We start from the raw sequence: 20,815 nt of genomic DNA on the forward strand, positions 1-20,815 counted from the left end.
AATGAGTATAGCTCAGCTGAGCTCTCTTCCTCCAACCTAAAGACACCACTACTGGGATGCTAGTCTTTGGACTGGCACTCTGGATGCTAGAGTTGGAAATCACCTCTCAGTGAGGTTGTCATATATTCACCGCTCACCTCCTGTGCAAGAGTCCAGATTTGAAAGGCAAACAGGCATTCCTTGGGATGCTTACTTACTCTCCTTACTGACAAATGACATACCCCAGTCAGTGGTACTTCTTGCCACTGACTGCTGAGACACTGGTGCTGGGACAAGTACTGGATGTCAACTTTTAAAAAAGGAACTGGGCTAAGATCAGGGTTATGGGAAACAGAATCAAAGTGCTAGTATCGCAGCCTCACAGGCAGCCCGCAGTTCTAAGGCCAGACTCTGTAGGTTTATGGAGTTCCTCCAACTCTTTCCGTAGAACTTACGCTGCGCTGCACATGATCCACAGCCCGGCTCCTCTCGTCATTTCCATTGTAATTCTGCATGGCATCGGTGTAGGTCCGCAGGAAGGTGTCCTTGATCTACAGGAAACAAGGAGAAATGGGATTACATCCCATTGTAGCCCAAATCCCAGATTCATAATAACTTCTACCTCCAAATAGCCTCTTCTCCATTATCAGTGCAGGCAAGAGAAGGAGGGTCTGGGCCTCTGAAATGAAAGAGCTCTAAAACTTTGTCAAGGAGTTAGTAGATCAGGAATTAAAAAAACATTTGCCTTCTCCCTGCCTCCCCAATTCAGAGGGCACTATCTTGTTAAAAACCCACTTAAGCAATCCATTTTGGAAAGGGTAGAGCTGATGGTAAGCTGCCAATGTTCAGACTTTTCAGGGTTTTCTTGGTAATTTTTTGGAAATGATTCATGACCTTCTTCATCATTTTATATGTCCTTACTCAGAAGGATATAGTTGGTGCATGGGAGGGCTAAATGCCTTGGTCGGAAACAGATCTATTCCAACTAATAGGAGTGAGGTGAAAATAATGTCCCTTATTTGTATTTATTAAGAACTCCAAAAAGAGGCTAAAAGTTATGAACTTTTCTTCCTAATAACAGTGAACAAGGCACTTTCTCCTCTGTGAATATACTTGACCTTGGGTGAAATTTCAGGCTCTGTATCCCTAGAAATCTGCTGAAGTGGGGGGAGTGTCTGGTGTACTATCAGGTAATTCTGCTTATGGTAAAGCTGTTCTTTGATTAGTGAAATCCCTCTGGACTTCGAGGATACAACAGAACAATAATTACTTGGTGGAAAGCTTAGAGCTAACTAAGGTGATTCTCCTAATCTGGCATGCTCCTTGCTGAGAGACCTAATTCTATGTCAACAGGATGGTTACAATAAAGAGACACTAGTTACAGAAACTCTCTAAGCCAAAGTGGTCACTACATGCAATTGTATCTCCTTATTAAACTGCACCTGTGTTGTCACCAAGGAGGGAGGAAGGTAACAGAACAGACCATGGACTACTGTGGGGATACTCATTAGAGAAACAAGGACCCTTACATCTCTGCCATGGAGCTGCACTTTCTTTTTGCATTCTGTCTCTCAGAATGAATGATACCATGTCTGCCTACTGTCTTCATATGTAGTTGGCCATTTCATTAAGTATAAAGATAACAGTGACGCTCAAAGAATGGCATTGCCATCCTACCCACTGCTCGCCCAAGTGTTTGAGGAAAATAGATGAAGTAGATGAGGATCTATCAGAAGTCATTATGAGAAATCCCCAACATGAAGTCAGATACATTGGAAGGTGAATAAACAAGGGTTATAGCAGAAGCAAGCTAGGCTGCTCCTGGTAAAAGGTATTGGGACCCCTCCCCCCCCCCGCCCCACCTTGAGCTACTGAGTCTATGACCTTTCATCTCAGCTAAAACTTAGGGGAGATGAATTCCAGAAGTATTGCAGATACGGTCTAGAACTCATCCTTAGCATCATCAATAAACTCTCAGTAAAAGGGAAAACTCAGAGCAGTAGGGAGCACCAAGTTTTCTGGGAATTGGGCTTACTTAGCCAAGCACAAACATAGGGCCTGGGACAGATGAAGCCATAGTAACAACTGCAAGAATCATCCTAACACTCAACTTTACAACATTTTCCACCTATCCCTTGCTATTCTTTTCCTTTGTAACACACGTGTGTCTAGCTTTGGCTCTGTTCCTCTTTTCAGAATACAATAATTGTGTTGGGGAAGAAATTGAATTGAATTAGAATTTTATTGGAGAATGTTGATTTTAAGAACCTTTCATCAAGAAATACAGCTGAAAAGTGACTGTCACAGCAGCTTCCGGAAGCATGACAATGGCTGGTCTCTGCATTAACATCTACCACCATCTAAACAGAGCAGCTACAGTGACAGTTCACAGGACAGCCACAAAAGCCACATGATAGTGACAGTGTCTTCAAAACTAGCAGTTCTGATCAGAGAACAAAATTCAAAATGCAACCACCCCACCTGGGTTTCAATACCTAAAACTTGCCGTGGTCATTAAAAATGAAGAACTGTTGGAGTGCCCAAGAACAGAGAGAAAAGATGACTGGATAAAGAAACTATGGTATATCTGCACAATGGAATACTATGCAGCCACCAGGAGAAATGAAGTCATGAAATTCATGTATAAATGGATGAACCTGGAGAGTATCATGCTGAGTGAAATGAGTCAGAGAGAGGACAGACATAGAATGATTGTACTCATTTGTGGGATATTAAAAAAAAACCAATATGAGACTAATATATCAAGGTTAGTAGAAACAAGGGACAGGAGGACTGGTGCACGGTTGAAAGTTTGCCACAAGTGGTGGTGGGGAGGGCAGTCAGGCAGTTAGGCTAGAGAGGGGACCACTACAACAAGGATAGTTGGAAATGATCATTCTGGACAAGAACTGGGTGCTGAAAGTAGGTAAATGGACAAACATAATAACCTTTCAGTAACTGTAGTGTAAACCATAATGCCAAAAGGGACAGGGAAAGAGAAAGGGGGGGGAGGGAAGATGAGGGGGAGGGAGAGAGAGAATGAAAGTGTGTGCCATAGAAACAGGCTGGGGTGAGGCTGGGTGAGTGGGAGGGAGGGAAAGTGAGGACACTGGTGGTGGGAAATGGACACTGGTACATTGGTAAGGGATGGTTGTTGGAACATTGACTGAGACCCAATCACAAACAACTATGTAACTGTATACCTCACAGTGATAAAATATTCTTTTTTAAAAAAATGAAGTAACAGTTGGGGTGTCTGTTGATGACTCTCTCCTTTATTTCCCTCAGCACCACCCAAACCATGCTGGAAGGACTGATTTTAATCCCAGGTGGCCAGAAAGGAGATGTGGTTGGCAGGGGTGGGCGAGAGTGTTGAGAAGTGGGATGGAGAGGCTCCAGGAAGAGAGAGGGCAGCTTTACTTTGGAGAAAATCTAGCATGCTGTCCTTGTCCTACAATTACTTTGGTTTGCCTTTGCAGTTTTAAAAATCCAAACAATTTTTCATGAAGCAACTATGGGCAAAGTAGTTCCCCAACAAATCCTTGTATGCAGTGGCTCAATAAGGAAAGAGATTGAGGATCCACAAGTTAGGTTTTGAGTTGAGCTTAATTCCAGTAATTTGGTTTTATTGGCTTTTAAGCTTTTCAGTACATGACCTTCGGAAAACAGCAACACCACTGCAGTGGCCAGTTGGCATATGCTCCCTTTACACATTTTAGAGCTTTTCTGAAATTGACCTCTCTAAGACCTTTTGCGTTCTCTACTTGGTGTGTACTCACCTCATGGCGAAACACAAACCCGGAAATGCCAGCCACAAGCTCAGCCAGGAACACCAAGGACAGAAACATGGCATACTGAAAACCAAAGGGACAAGAACAAAGTTAGACAAGTCAGGGTTGAGAACAGCATGTCTTTGGGTAGGTAACCTTTTGTCAGAGGGAATGAAACACACCTTCATAATCCCTAGAGTCTAGGAAAACTTCAAAATATACCTCCAGATTTATCTATAAGCTTCAGCTCAGCAATGCATCTGTTTCAGGTGGAGTCCTCAGAATCCTCATGGAGAGACACACATTCTACCGATCAGTCCTATTCAACTAGGAGAAACTGGGCAGGTCTTTTTCCCAAATTAGGTATCTGCTATTTTTAGCAAAAGGATCCCTTACCTAGATGACCTGGGAAGACCCAGGACACAGTCCTTCATACCACTTTACTCAGGGTGGTCATCTGACATCTGTAAGGACATGCCCTCCAACCCCCCATCCCTCGAAGCTCGTTCTATTTTCAAAGGGGTTCAATAATTGGAAAGACTTCTTCCTTTCCCCTGGCCACAGTCTATCCCCTTAAAGCCTCCACTCTCCAGTGTATAATCTGTCTTCAGGAGATGCAAGATGCAGCCAATCGGTCCTATGTGTGTGTGGACATAACCGTGGTGGGAACCTGCTCTTACTCCTCATTCAGTCAACTCCCCTTTGGTCTCCTTAAGGACTTCTCACATGCAATGGCTTCAATACATCTTCCTTTGGAAACATACCCTTCTTTATTCTGCTGGAAAGACTAGAATCTGTACATGCATAGCTATTCTTCTTTTTTAGTGTGAAGGTCAGGCATAGAGGTGGCTGCCAGCATTGGCCTGCAGGCAGCTGATCTTACTTGTGCTGCATGCTACATGGAATTGATAGCCACCAACAAATAGACAACTGATATGCCACTGAGTAACAAAGTTTGCAAGTGCCTAAATGCTTAGTGTGCCTTACTCATTCCTGCTTCCTATACTTTCAAGTTAATGCTGTGTGTGTGTCTGCACATGCATACCTTAGTTCAGAGATATTACATGGTACTTACGAGACATTAAGGGTCTCCTTTTTTGGTGACTTTGAAAAGGAGACAAAAGGAAAGTGAATTTATTCCTTTCCTACAAGGCATATGTCTTACAATCTGCTTCTTCTCATCGCAAGATGAAATACAACAGTCCTGAATGTTTGGAATGGTCTTAGATGATGCTGTGAATTTGGATCTACTGCACATGTAGATATTACTAACTTGTAAAGTGTACACATGTCTTATAAAGGATACATATGTGCACGGGATAATAAATTATTTTTCTCAGCTCATGGCACATATATTAAAAGGAGGAAATACTGGCTTTAAGTGCCATTTTCAATTGAAATATTAATGCAAGTCTAACACACACACAGACAAGGATTAGTCACTAAGAAACCAAACACAGAGCTATGAGCAGAATGTACAGTTCTCCTCTCTGTGTCATCTTGGTAAAAAATACGTTTAGAAGCAAATTACTCTAGGCAGAATCACATGCCAGGTCTAGATTCTATCAAAAGTCCCATGGAAACAGCAATCAGAAGGCAAGTGGGTGAAAGGACATTTGATTCTGTGGTCAAAAGTCTTCCTCAATTTGAGTTCCAGTCTTAGGAAAAAGGCAGCCACATTGGGCCTCGATAAGGTAGAAAGTTATTTTCCATTGTTATGCAATTAATGAGGCTACATGAGGACTTTAAACATTGGAGATCAGTAGTTCATCAAGTGATTTCTACTCCCTCTCATAGGTCAGAACAACAGATTACTGTCTGGGTAAGTTCCCTAGTTCCTGGAATGGTCACACACAGAACAGTCACTTCTTCAGAAGGACTTGACCAAGAGCCGATTGGGCAGAGCTTGTTTTCTATAAAAGTGGGTAGAGTTCAAGTTGTTTTCCAAATAAAGTACCACTGCAGAAATACTTCCAGCTTTGGAAGGACATGCCTAGGTTGCAATCCCAGCTCTCTACACACTAGCTGTATGAACTTGGGCAGGTCAATAAGCCTCTCCATGTCATTATCCTGTAACAGCGAAATACAACCAGCACCTGCAGTGGTCGTGAGGAACAAATAAACATAATCAGCACCTAGTATAGCATTTTGCAGGGAAAAGCACTAGATAATAGTTTTGAAAAGGCCAAAACAAAATAAAGAGTAAAAAGCTTCTTTACTCCCGCAAATATTAGGAGGAGAAATGATGCACATGTTAGGAGGATAAAAGGGCAGTGTGCTGGAAACCACCAGAGATAACTATCCCATTGTTTAAGCCCACAGCCACAGTTTTGCTGCTGTGGGGAGGGTTAGAGTTTGGACTAAAAATAGGGTTCAAACTTTTGGCAGAAATGTGAATGGACTATGCATTAAACTATAGTGGTGTGCCCCTCCTAGGAGGGAAAGGGTGTCTGTCTCTTCCATCTCCCCCCGCCCCGTGGCAAAGTGGCCGCCGCATCAGACACTATTGGACAGCCAGGTGGTGACAGGGCAACTGTGGTCTCATGGGATGGGGACGGAACCGGCACGTCCTTCCTGCACCACCGAGACCACAAGTTGCTCCCCCCATGAGCAGCTCTCCGGCACGACTATGGACACTGAGGAACACAAACCAATCTCAGAACTATGCGGCTTTTAGCAGAAATCCCTCCAGACTTAGTTAGTAAAGTATCAGAAATCCAAAGTCACGCGGTCACAACACGTCATATGCTCCTCATAACCAGCAATAGAAAACAAATGATTTCACAATGCCTTTTCAGCAGGTCTGATTGTTGACGGAAAATTCCAAATAATAATGGTGTATCTTTTGTCGAAATAATGAATATAATCAAAGTGGAGACTTTAGTGGAAATCATCTGCCTCACAGGCGGGGGGGGAGGGGAGGGAGAGTGGCATGGGGAGGTATATTGGGGTTCTTGGTGGTGAAAAATATGCACTGGTGAAGGGATGGGGATCACTGTATGACCGAGACTTAAACCTGAAAGCTTTGTAACTGTTCTCATGGTGATTCAATGAATACATTTAAAAAATAAAATAAACGGCCAAGCAAGAGAAAACAGACATAGACAAATGGGACTATCTTAAACTAAGAAGTTTCTGCACCTCAAAAGAAACAGTGACCAAAATACAAAGACAGTCAACAGAATGGGAAAGGATATTCACCCAATACCCATCCAACAAGGGGTTGATATTAAGGATATACAAAGTACTGGTTGAACTCCACAAGAAAACATCCAACCCCATCAAAAAATGGGGTAGCGAAATGAAAAACTTTCTCAAAGAAGAAATCTGAATGGCAAAAAGGCACATGAGAAAGTACTCTAAATCACTAATCATCAGGGAGATGCAGATCAAAACAACAATGAGATATCATCTCACACCACAGAGTTTGGCCCACAAACAAAAGAACAAAAGCAATTGGTGTTGGCACAGATGTGGTGAGAAAAGAATCCTCCTTCACTGCTGGCGGGAATGCCGACTGGTTCAGCCCTTTTGGAAAACAGTATGGACGATTCTAAAAAAAAATTAGAAATTGAGCTCCCATTTGACCCAGCAATATCACTCCTGGGAATATATCCCAGAGAGGCAAAAAAGTACAGTCGAAATGACATCTACACTTCTATGTTCATTTCTGGACTGTTCACAATAGCCAAAATTTGGAAAAAAAAAACCCGAGTGCCCGAGAATAGATGACTGGTTAAAGAAACCTTGGTACATCTACACAATGGAATACTATTCAGCTGTTAGAAAAAATAAAGTCATGAAATTTACATACAAGTGGTTCTATATGGAAAGTACCATGCTAAGTGAAATGAATCAGAAAGAGAGGGACAGACATAGAAAGACTGCACTCATCTGGGGAATATAAAGTAACAGAATGGGAGTCGAACACCCAAGAATTTATTCTTGGAAAAGAACATTTCCAAGAATAATTGAGATAAGTACCAGGAGGTCTGCTCCACAGCTTGGAAGCTGGCCTCACATGCTGGGGGAAAATGCAGCTGAGATAGAGAAGGGAACACCAAGTAAAGGATGTTGGGAAGAATCGCTTGGAATGTGAGATGCATGCTGAAAGTAGACTATAGACCGAACACGATGGCCACTCAAAACCTCTATTGCAAATTATAACACCCTAAAGGAAAGAGTGAGCAAAAGGGAATGCCCTGCCACAGAGGCAGTGTGAGGTGGGGGGATGAGGTGGGGGGGGGTTGGGGTGGGAGGACTACTAGGATCATTGGTGGTGGAGAATGGGCACTGGTGGAGGGATGGGTACTCGATCATTGTATAACTGAAACCCAAGCACGAAAGTTTGTAAGTCTACAACTGTACCTCATGGTGTTTAGCTAATAAAAAATAAATAATAAAATGAAATTAGGGTGAATGAAAATTAAGGTTTGGGGGAGCTTCATGAAAGTTGACCCTCTTTTTGCCCACTGTTTTTGGTGGGTAGAAACCTTGTTGATTTACTTCAGAGCTTTTTTTTTTCCATAAAAGGACCAAAGAAGTGACATTCTTGCCACTGAAGACATAAGCCAGGTGGTGTCAGAACCAGTGGAATCTCAAGACTGGCTTTCCTACCTTCATTAGGATAGGTTCTTAGCAGTCAATTCTCTTCTTGCTACTCTTTATACTAAAGAAAAGGTTCTAAGCACTGGCAGTTTAAAAAATTCCCTGCCGAGCTTCTAGAAAATATGCTGCCAAGATTTCATTGTCATCGATTCTGGTTCAGTTGTTTGGAAGTAGAACTCTGGCAATGCTTTTCCAATGCTGCCCAGATGTTTTACACACCCATCTAGAGTCCAGGACCACAGCAAGAGACCAAAGAAGGCCTGATTTTAAGAGGTTCTAGAAGGTGGACTCAAGGTCACCATGTGGTGATAGTAGCAGAAGTTCTTCAATATGGCATCATTATGGTCTTTTCATCAACCCAGAAAAATCAGTGGTAACCAAGACACGACATCCACTCCCTTTAAGCTTTCCTGAGGTTTCCAGTAGAGACTGGCCACTTATAGTTTGGAAGGCAGCTCCTTTAGAGTGAATTGGTCTCACACCCACACATCACTAGATGTTAAATATTACTGCAACCCAGGACTATACAAGGCCAGGCCACAGAGCACCAATCAAAATTCTTTCCTTTTTTTATGGAATACAACATATAAAATAAAACATTTGAGGCAATTTTTTTCTTGTAAGGAGAGGCCTTTACTACTATTTTCTAAGGAAGAATCCTGTGTGTGTGTGTGGTGTGTGTGTGTGTGGTGTGTGTGTGTGTGTGTGGTGGTGGTGATAGGGGGTGGGGAATGAACTCAGTGCCCCAAATAAATAAAGCGCATACTCTACCACTCAGTCATATCTCCTGGCTAAAGTCAACTTTTGCCAATAGTGTAAGGAAAGTGAATGTTAGGCAGAGAACTGGGCAACTAGTCTACAAAAACAGGGAGCACAGCAACAGTCTGTTAGCTGCCTCTCTTTCCCTTTGGGAAACATCACTGTCATGTCTATTATAATAAAGGTAAGGTACTGGCCCTGGTAGCCAATGTTTGGCACTAAGCAGCCTTTTGTTGAGTAAGAAAGCCCTAGCTTAGCTCAATTCCAAGAGCATTCAGCTAGGGAGAGGAGGTTTAGAGAAGAGCATGTTTGTGTGTCCAAGCAGGGCCAAGTTGAAGGAGGCAGAAGGTATTTCTCCCAAGCGAACTTGGCAATAAAGGTTGCTTATGTTTGGGGTGCCTCCTTGCAGAACAAAGCTGCATATCACATGCTTAAGAAGATTTCCAAGACAGTGTTCAAAACTGTAGTAGGGCATCTCTCCTTGTGGATATAAATGGCATGCTGGAACTATTAGCCACTGCTTTATCACTATCTACCTTCAGGGATCAGGACTCCATTTTTTGTGCCAGCCCGTGTTTGGGGGTTGTTTTTCACTCTAAGGGAATACAGGGTGGATTAGGTCTGACTCCAGACTAAACTTAGAGTCACATTTTGTCCATGACTTCAAGGACAGACTATATTTCTCTGAATTTTCCTCGCACAGAAAGGAACTAAAAAATACAGTGCCCTATGGTGACATACTCACCAGCTTCAGCATCCATGGGCTACCACGGCATGTAGCAAAGCACCCAAACAGGCCAAAGACGACAATAGTGGTGCCAGTTCCGATGAGCACGTAGGGAGCATTTGTGGAGTTCTCAGCGATAAGGGAGATGTAGGTGCCAAGAGTAAGTTTGCCCCAGACTCCAACAGCCAGCAGGATCACCCCGGTGATCTACAAAGGAGAGAAGGAGACATGAGAGCATGCTACTGCAGCTGAGAATCAACCCAGAGCTACATGCCTGGATCTGAATATTCAAGAATCCATGTAATTACCTGCAGGAGTCGCTGAGGCAGTGGGACATATTAGAAACCATTGAGACAAGCCATCAAACAGTAAGAAAACTGATTTTGTAAAGCACAAATACTCCCTTACACAACCTCATAGGCAGTTACTGTACTAATTGGAAGCTGGGTCAACAATGAAGACCTTATATTTTTTAAAAAAGCTAATTAAAAAGTCTATCCCAAGACAGGTCTGAGCACCTTCTTAGGGCTGGTCTGAGAGCTGCTGCCCAATGCAGAGTTACATCCAACCCTGGAAGTGAAGTCAGTCATCCTTTCCTTTCTTCATTTTATTTTAATTAAATTTAAATATATAGTCTAGGTATTAGGGTTACCATAGTATTTAAGTTTATGGTATTGATGTTTATTTAATTTACATCATTGCCAGCAGAGTGCCAAAGACTCTCCACCACTGTCCATATGTCACCTCTGGTCTTTCAATGACTCCACCTCTGTCCATATGTCACCTTCCATCTGATGCTCCCCCCTTGCCCCCAATTTTTTAATGGTTTTTAGGTTTGGGGCTGGAGCAATAGCACAGTGGGTAAGGCATTTGCCTTGCACACAGCCGACCTGGCCGACCCAGGTTCGATTCTTCCACCCCTCTCGGAGAGCCCGGCAAGCTACCGAGAGTATCTCACCTGCATGGCAAAGCCTGACAAGCTACCCATGACATATTCGATATGCCAAACAGAGTAACAAGTGTCACAATAGAGATGTTACTGGGCCCGCTCGAGTAAATCGATGAACAACGGGAGGATAGTGACAGTGACAGGTTTGGTGAATACTGTTACCTCTCTTAGCTACCACAGCATGCTCATTCACCCTTTTCAATGCCAAAGTGTGCATCAGTATTTTCTAGAACATCCTGCATGATATGTTAAGGGACATGATGGTTTTTTTTTTCATTATTACCACAACAATATCTACCAAGAAAACATTCTACATGTTTCGAAATCCCTTTTGGTATATTGCCTTTAGGTGATAATACTTTATTCAACATACAACAGCAAAAGAGTTCCGGTAATTAGCTATAGTTTGTGTCATCAAATTCTGCCATCCTGTCCAAAGGAAATCCCCACCACAGTCTAAACTCTAGAATCTTGCATGAATCAGGTTATGATGCCATGGAATAAACCTGGAGGTGCAAGCTATGCCTTAATGTTCATCCCGTTGGGCCACACCCCCTTGTAGTTTTACCTGCCGAAACGTTTTGATCTAGCAATTTCCCCAGGTGGTCTCTCTTCAGCTTACTAATAAGTTAGAACACTTAAGGGAACTCTTGTGTTTTGCCCCACCTTCTACTGGAGAAAATCAGTAGGCTACAAATCAACACTCAGCTCACCATGGTTTGCCTTGTCAACAATAAAATGTTTCGTAATGTCTCCATCTAACTAGCTAGGCTAGTGAAGATCCCTAGGCCTCATTCCTTTAAATTCTGAAAGCTCCTGCTATTTGGAGCCAATAAGTTCCACCATCAGAATGTTTCTCTGCTCAAGAGAAAGAAGAGGCATAGCAACTTTCCCCATATCACATGAAAGAGGACTCTACCTATTTGAGTGAGCAAGTCAGTGAAGACTACAAATACAAGTCAGTGCTAACAATTCCTTATCTTAACCTCATAATCTCTCTACTCTGTAGAACCATCACCATGAAAGCCTTCAGAAGCTTGAAATGAAAAAAAATCAAGGCACTAGTACTCTTACTATAAAGAAAAGGTGAATGAAATACTCTGGGTAAGAGGGCACAGAGAAGGTTGATTAATTCTGAGTCATTCCAAAGAGGATGGTCTTAGTTAAGGAAACTAAGAAAGCAAGATTTATAAGCCACTCACTGACAAAACTGAACCACAGCAACAACAAAAAAAAAACAAAGAACTTCAACAAAAAATGGGGGAGATGAGCTTAACAGATGCTTCTTTAAAGTAAATACACAGATGGCCAATAGTTGTATGAAAAAATGCTCTATATCATTTATCACCAGGGAAATGCAAATCAAAATAACAATGAGTTATCATTCTGTACCAGCAAGACTCGTGTGAGTCAAAAAATAGAAACAACTAATGCTGGTACAGATTCTGGAGAAAAGGAACTCTAATCCATTGCTGGTGGGACTGTCATCTGGTTCATCCTTTATGAAAAACAGTATGGAGACTTTTCAAAATATTAACAACTTCTCAAAATATTAAGAACTTTCCACAAGTTCTAGTTATTCTACTTCTTGGCCTCTACCTCAGGGGCCCCAGAATGATGTTATGAAAAGATACTTGCACTCCTGTGTTCGCTGCAGTGTTATTCACAATAGCCAAGATCTGGAAACAACTCAAGTTCCCAAGAACAAATGAGTAGATAAAGAAACTATGGTACAAGTACACAATTGAATACTGCTCAATTATAAAAAAAAGATAAAATCATGCAATTTGTTATCATGAGGATGGATCTGGGGAGTATCATGATGAGTAAAGTTTGTGAGAGGAAAAGGGAAAAATGTGGAATGATGTCTCTCAATGTGGGATATAAAGAAACACAGTAAGGAAATAAATGGCCAATGGCAACAGACCCTTAGAATCATCCAATAGAACTGAGTTTATGGGGGGAGGGAGGTTCCAGGAGGGGGGTGGGGATGGGGGTGGGAGTGGACTTAGTAGTGGAGGGACACTGACCCTTGAGTGCTGAGTGTGGTTATCAACACTGTATACCTGAAATGCTATTATTGACAGTATGGTAAATCACTGCATCTAAATAAAAGCAGAAGTAATACACACACACACACACACACACACACACACACACACACACACACACACAGGCTGGAGCGATAGCACAGCAGGTAGGGTGTTTGCCTTGCATGCGGCCGACCGAGGTTTTATTCCTCCGCCCCTCTCAGAGAGCCTGGCAAGCTACTGAGAGTATCTCGCCCACATGGCAAAGCCTGGCAAGCTACCTGTGATGTATTTGATATGCCAAAAACAGTAACAACAAGTTCTGACAATTTGTCGTGAGACGTTACTGGTGCCTGCTCTAGCAAATCGATGAACAGTGGGAGGACAGTGCTACAGTGATATATATATATATATTTTACAAAAGAAAAGAAAAAGAAGAGCGCAGATCTTGCTAAGAGTTCCAAGTCCTCTGCTGACACCTGGTGGTTGCTACAGAAAGAATCTCTGCTGAACAGTCTTTCCTGCTAGATCCACCAAAGGGAAAAGTTAACTGCTGCTCATCTACCAGAACCAAAATTTAAGAATCTATTCTCCCACTCATTAGGGGTAAGAGTGAAGTGAATATTAGAGTCAAATTTCAGTACCTGAAATGTCTTTTTTTACTCAATGCCAAGAACAATTTCAGGTATAAATACTATTCATTGATATCAAAATACATGGCATTTCTTTCTTGGATCTTAGAATCTGTTATATAAAAATGGTATCTTTCAAATGCTAAATGTAGCACTGTAGCACTGTCCTCCCATTGTTCATTGATTTGCTTGAGCGGCTACCAGTAATGTCTCCATTGTGAGACCTGTTGTTACTGTTTTTAGCATATCGAATATACCACGGGGAGCTTGCCAGGCTCTTTTGTGGGTGGGATACTCTCAGTAGCTTGCTCTCCGAGAGGGACAGAGGAATCAAACCGGGGTCAGCTGCGTGCAAGACAAACGCCCTACCCACTGTGCTATAAGGTATATAATTCCAGGTTATTTAAAATAAAATTGGAGAGAAAGTTACCCATTCAGGATTACACTCTGTGTAAAGCTCTAAATAGCCTAATAAAAATATATTGAACCAATCTTGAAAACTCAGTCCACCATCATTCAGGCTAGATACATTTAGAAAATTTCAGCCTCATGTAACGCTTTCCAGTAATTTGTTCACTTTTCTGACATACATCTTCAGTTACAGTATCTAGACCAACATTCTTTCCTTAAAAATTTTATTGAATCACCATGAAATAGTTATAAGCTTTCATGTTTGGGTTACAATCACACAATGATCAAATACCCATCCCTCCACCAGTGCACATTCCCCACCACCAATATCCCCAGTATACACCCCCTTTCCCACCCTCCCTCTGCCTCCGTGACAGACAATATTCCCCATACTCTCTCTCTACTTTTGGGCCTTATGGTTTGCAATGCAGACACTGTGAGGTTATCATGTTTGTAGACCAACATTCTTCAGCTTTTTTTATATCCACGAACTGGCACCTTTCTGCATACCAGTGCACGGAGAAGCATTTATAACCAAAGTGGTATTCAACTTCTTTATACCTACAGACTAGCATCAGTCCACGAACTGGTGGCTGAAGACTAATGCTATATAATACTATTTCCAGTCACTACTGTATGAAATTGCTTTAATATAAATGTATACTGCCGCCAGTGTAATAGTCTGATATATAATTATCACTGTGATGAATGATTTCATGAAGTTCAATTACCACCATAACAAATATTATATGCAGTATCTCAGAGTTAACACAATCATGACTTTAAGGTAAACAAGTATTAAGGACATTTTTCTACCTTTTCTCCTTTCAAACACTAATTTCTTCTAATACAACCATTGCTGAACACATGAAACTTCTCATAAAAAGTATAAGACCTATAGCAACTTGGTATGATGCAAATTACACAAATATTTTTCTCTTTTTTTTGCAAAAATGTCTTTTACACGTCTCAGTGATGTCTCATTGGGGATGAGAATGGGTGTTCACTGTGGCACACTGTCGGTACAAGTTCAACACTGTGGGCACAAGTTTGCCTGGGAAAAAGTCATCAAAGGGTCCTGGCCTTGACCAAGTCAGTCATCCTCTAGAGAACCTCTCTTCTGAATGAGGGAGGAAAAGGCCAGAGGCCTCTTCCACGCTAGAGTGCTAAGAGTCTAAGAACAACCTAGGAAAGGCCTTCTTCAAGGTAGCTCTTGTCAGCCTCAAATTTTGCTGAGGCACGCTGTGTTTGAGAGCACGGTGTTATAATTATGAACATGCTACACCTTCTGCCTGATATACCTTCTGAATGTGTCCGAGGAGCAGCTATCCAAAGTGTTATAAATGCCAGTGAAGAGCAGGCATTGACATCTGGGGGAAACAATGGGCTAAGGACAAAGAAGTAAAGATGAAAGGATTAAAGAAAGGAGAAAAAGCTGGGGCTGCATGCCCCAAGGTGAATGGGTGCTAAAATTTGGTGGTGGAATTTGAGTTAGGGTTTAAAGAAACTATGAGGCAGCTGAAAAGAAAAAAAAAACTTAGAAGAGCTAAAGATACAAAACCGAAACACAATATATTGGTATTTTCTGTTATTTTTTCTACTATAGTCAGGCTTATCATCAAGGATAAGAAACATACAAAGAGGGGCTGGAGCGATAGTACAGTGGGTAGGGCATTTGCCTTGCACGTGGCCGGCCCAGGTTCGATTCCCAGCATCCGATATGGTCCCCCGAGCACTGCCGGGAGTAATTCCTGAGTGCAGAGCCAGGAACAACCTCTGAGCATAGCCGGGTGTGACCCAAAAAGCCAAAAAAAAAAAAAGAAAGAAAAAAAGAAACATACAAAGAGAAGTCAAGAGGAAAATCACTGTTCTGTTATGTTCTTTTCTTGGTTTCATAAGTGTTCACCCATGCACGGTTCTTTACAAGTACCTACAGGGTGAAGAGCAAGGGCCCGATGTCTCTTGACATCTCTGTTCTGCTTTCAGGCAACATGTGTATGTTTAAAGCTTAAAACCACTTTGTGTCTGAGTGCCTCAGAGACCTCAAACTTTGAAATCAATCACTGTGACAGCTTTTCACTTTCTTTTTCTTAGAAGAATCAAGTCACGAGTAGCGATCCATGAGTGTGGCCCAAGAGGGGACATATCAGAGCCCAGAGATAAACCACTGATGGCCTGGTGAAGACACTGCCACCATGATCTTAATGCATACATCCATGTCAACCACAAGCCAAAAGGGCAGACACAGACACGACGACACCCTCCAGCAGTAGCAGGCTGAGCCATTCAGAGTCTTATTATTTCTGGCCGCTCCAGCTTTCCTCTGTGGTCACAGCACAGCTCCACATGTCTAAGTGACAGCCTACCTCTAATTTAGGCTACTACTAATTTAGGCCTCGTGTTGAGACTGAACATCTACCAGAGGCAATACCAGAAAAGGCATATCAGCATTTTGAAGCTTCCGCATGATAGCCTGCTCTACTTTAAGCACCCTGAAAGACTTGGCAATGTAATTGGGGGAGGGGGCCAGAGCCTCTTCAAAATTTTCTGGAAGAGTGTTGTGGTTTGCAATAGAGGTATTGAGTGGCCATCATGTTCGGTCTATAGTCTACTTTCAGCACACATCTCGCATCCCAAGTGAATCCTCCAAACATCTTTTACTGCAAACCACAATATCCTAACGGAAAGAGAGAACAGAAGGGAATGCCCTGCCACAGAGGTGGGGCAGGGGGAGGGGGGATAGTGTGTGGGGGAGGGGGGAGGGATAGTGTGGGGAAGGTGGGAGGGCCACTGGGATGACTGGTGATGGAAAATGGGCACTGGTGGAGGGATGGGCACTCGATCATTGTATAACCGAAACCCAAGCACTAAAGTTTGTCTCAACTGTAGCTCATGGTGTTTCACTAATAAAAATTAATTAAAAAAATAAAATAATAAAATAAAATAAATAAGTAAAAAATGTTCTGGAAGAGACTGCAAAAGCTTATTATTTGGCATGAAGGCCTCAATCCAGCTCATAGGCAGGTTTTTAGAAACTGATTTTTAGCCAAATGATGTATGATGAAACCAGGTCTTCAAATAATGTCATTTTCTTCAATGTCACCATGGGTTTCTTTTTTTTTTTTTTGCTTTTTTGGGTCACACCTGGCAATGCACAGGGCTTACTCCTGGCTCTGCACTCAGGAATTATTCCTGGCGGTGCTCAGGGGACCATATGGGATGCTGGGATGCTGGGAATTGAACCAGGGTTGGCCGTGTGCAAGGCAAATGCCCTACCTGCTGTGCTATTGTTCCAGCCCCTGGGTTTCTTTTTCTTAATGGGCATTAAGTTGAAACAACCGGGCCAGGGCAATGGCTCAGTATGAAGAGCTTAGGTCTAGAAATGCAACGTCCTGAGCTCAATCCTCAGCACCCTGTGACCCCTTACACACTGAAACATGTTTGGAAGCTTTGAACCCTCAGTCCCGAACTGCCATGCTGCGCAATACCAGGAGTGGGGCAACCTCTAAACACACCACTGGGGGCTACAAAAATGTAAGATAATGTTGAACAAAACAGTGGTATTCAGATACCTCCTATAGCTGTTTCTTGTGGTTACTGGTATCCCTTGCTCCTTCCCAGGTCAAGTCAACTAGGGAATACTGGGAAGTGTCCCTATGGCCTCTGCAGCATTCCTTAGAGAAGATGCAAGGCTAGAGTGTCCCACCTTCCCTGCAGCCAGATGTATTTAATGCCCTTGAGCCCATTTCCTTTTCTGCACACAGAGCACAGGCCCCTGGCTAAATTGCAGCAGCTCTTTCAGGGTCATGAGAGGCTGAGCTGGGTTTGGGTCTGACAGAATAACAATGCATCTATTCTATTTTTCTTCAGTTGCATGCCATACTAAACAAGACTATGTCATCAAGAGGGGACTGCATGTGTTGTGACATTGCAGGCAGTGGTCATGGACCATGCATTCTGCAATGAAGGCAAAAAATTCAGCACAAAGTTGAATCAAAGAAACGCCGGCTATTTAGGGCAGAACTCTGTAGACTTTCCCCCCATCACAACCCCTCTGCTCTTAGGTATAATTAGATGGCCCCACGAATAAAATTATATAAAAATAGGCATACAAAACCAGCTTTTACTGATTGTCAATCATAAAGAAATTCATGTAAAAACCAATTTGGAAAATTTTTCGCAATCCCCCATAGTTAAAGGATTTAGGACCATGTCTATTATGTTCACATCCTGCCAGCCCTATGGGGCAGCCATCTGTGCCCAAAGTCCACTTTTTCTGCACAGTATGGTAGAAGATCCCTGCCACCCGGTATCTCAGGGAGCTGTAGACTCAGGCTAGAGCAAAAAATTGCTCTGTGCAGGGAAGGAAAATCCATCCTAATCTTACTCAGAACTTTTGGCTCCATTGCCTTTCCCTCACAAAAAAAAAAAAAAAACACAACGAATCTCCAGAAGGGATGACAGTGGAATATAACAAGTTGATTCAGGAAATAAAGGGAGTTAAGGGGAAAGGTAGAGTAAGACATGTGTTCAAGAGAGAACTTGGACTTCTCCAGGGTAGAGAGCCCAAAATACATATCTCAGGACATAAGATGTGGGTGGCAACCAACATGTGTTCAGGCAACATGGTTACATGAGCACCATGGTGCCAGCAGCATGAGCATGGAAATTCTTCTTCTGCTAAGTGAGTCTATATACACTTTTCCAAAACTGCTTCTCCAAAGTCCTTTCTAGGGTGGTTGCCAAGGGAGAGAGATTGGAGCAGCTGATGGTCTACTTTTGATTTTTTGGGGGGCTTTTTGGATCATACCCGGAGATATTCAGGGGTTATTCCTTGCTCTGCACTCAGGAATTATTCCTGGGGGTACTCGAGGGACCATATAGGGTGCTGGGGATTGAACACAGGTTGGATGCATGCAAGGCAAACACCCTACCCACTATACTATCACTCTAGCCCCTTCTTTTGATATTTTTGCATGGCCTTTTTTTCCACTCACCTCTCAAGAATGCATCTGTGCTTAGACCTGAAATTTTCCATCTCATTGGTTTTCCTGGCCCCTGAGATGGGCGCTCTGCTCCAATCCTGTCTGCAAGTGTCTTTTATTTAAACCTAGTGTGAAGGTCATATTTATAACTTCAGGACTTACTGTGTGTATACTTCATGTTTTAAAGAGTCTAGGAATTTCTTTATTTTAGCAGGTGGTAGACTCTAGTGGAGCAGCACTCGGGGACCAGATGTATTTAAAAGGCTATAGGCTGGAGGGGAAGGAAACCAGGGCTTCTGCTGCAGCTTTGTCAGAATGAGTATTGGGACTTTGGGTGCCTCATCTATTTTTTTCTAGGCCTGTTCCATCTTCAGTAAGATCAGTAGGTAGAAAAATCCCATTTCCGTGCTCTCCCCCACTGCCTCGTGCTAACATGTGATATAACAAATCTGAAGTTTGACATGCGTATTCATGTATTTATAGATATGCCACCAGGCAAATAAACATGAGAGAAAATTTGCAATTCTCTCTCTGCCTGACAAACTGTCAGCAGTAAGAGTAAGAAAATCAGCTTGTTTCCGGACTTGAAGCTCACTGCTCTGCCAGATTTCTGAGGCAGCAAGTGATTTCTAGGAAAGAGAGGGGGGAAGAAAAAAAAAATCAAAACTCAGCAGGGGGTCTTATAGTTTTACAAGGATAGACACAAATTCATCAGTTTACTAGCATAACTGTAAGACTTACTTCTTAAATGAAGATGATACTGCTATATTCAGAGCAGTAAGACATTCTTGGAGCTTGTTCTTTTTAGGCAAGTATCTCATCAACTCAACGTCCATGCTCATGTGTGTGGAAGAGAATCCATATTGGAGAGGAAGGATGTGGGGCAATATGGCAGGGGATTTAAAAGATATGGAGGCATGGGGCCAGAGACATAGTACAGGAGTCAAAGAATTCTGCCACTAGAATCAAGATGGTCTCAAATGTTGATTAGTTAAAACTGAATCTGACAGCCAGTAGGAAATCTAGAGACCAACTGGGTCCATGTCCTGTTTTCAGTTGACTTTAAGAGGTGATATGTTCAGAAGGCAGATGTGGGGCTAGAGATCAGTAGCAACCCAGAGTTGTAGATGACTGCAGGTAACGCTAGAAGTGTGAGGGATCAATGTGTCTGCAGAAGCAGAGGATGGTAGGGAAGACAAAGTTTAAGGCTGGAGGAAGATTAGAAAATTGGAATAAAATATTGGAAAATGGAGAAAAGGCAGAACAGAGTGGCCAAGTCTAATGTAGATTCATAGTCTTTTGTGAATCACTACCTTTATGTTTAAAATATGGCCTATTTTGAGCCTTTGTATAGGTACATTCCTGTTTTGTGACAAGAAAGAAAACCTTTAAAACTGTCCCAAACATAAATATGATGGCTATCAGAACTGTTTTGTTTAGTGTGAGTTACCGTTACTGATCTGTTTATTGTAAAGGTGGATGTTTGCCATTCAGTGCAGTTTTCAATAAAAAGTATATAATTTTCAAAAAGAAGGCATGGAAGAAAGGAATTTTTTCTCCTCTGAAGCGTTCAAGAAAACAAAACATCAGCACAGTTCACTGATCCCAGATACACACCAAAAAAGTAGGCATAGTACTCTTGTTTTATAAGAGTTTACTGAGATTATATTTTATATTTAAAGATGATATTTCATCCTATAGACTACATTCACCATTTAAGTTTCAGGAGTTAGCTCCTAAGTCAAGAACAATCTATCACAAATTCTAGCTTCTATGTGAACTTATCAGTGACTATATGGACAGGCTCTACAGTACAGATGGTCTAGATGCTTTTTGACAACATGAAAGGGGCTTTGAAGGACACCCGGAGAAATGCACAATTCCAGCTCTGGCTGTCAGTTCACCACAGGTTCTTCTCCTGTATAGTAAAACTGCTGATATTTTCAGAGAAAATAGCTCCAGGCT

The 20,815-nt window shown here is 42.3% G+C and overlaps 1 protein-coding gene across 1 annotated transcript in view; it reads right to left on the reverse strand.

The window, feature by feature from the left end:
• Positions 1-20,815, reverse strand: part of TSPAN7 (tetraspanin 7) — a 120,445-nt gene that overhangs the window by 15,703 nt on the left and 83,927 nt on the right. The window contains exons 2-4 of the mRNA XM_056131143.1: positions 9,862-10,050; positions 3,759-3,833; positions 435-530 (exon numbers count right to left, since the gene is read on the reverse strand). Coding sequence (XP_055987118.1) covers positions 435-530; positions 3,759-3,833; positions 9,862-10,050 — 360 coding nt within the window. The remainder of the gene's footprint in view (positions 1-434; positions 531-3,758; positions 3,834-9,861; positions 10,051-20,815) is intronic.

Source organism: Sorex fumeus, unplaced genomic scaffold (assembly GCF_029834395.1).
Source record: "Sorex fumeus unplaced genomic scaffold, SorFum_2.1 ptg000086l, whole genome shotgun sequence".
Lineage (NCBI taxonomy): Eukaryota > Metazoa > Chordata > Mammalia > Eulipotyphla > Soricidae > Sorex > Sorex fumeus.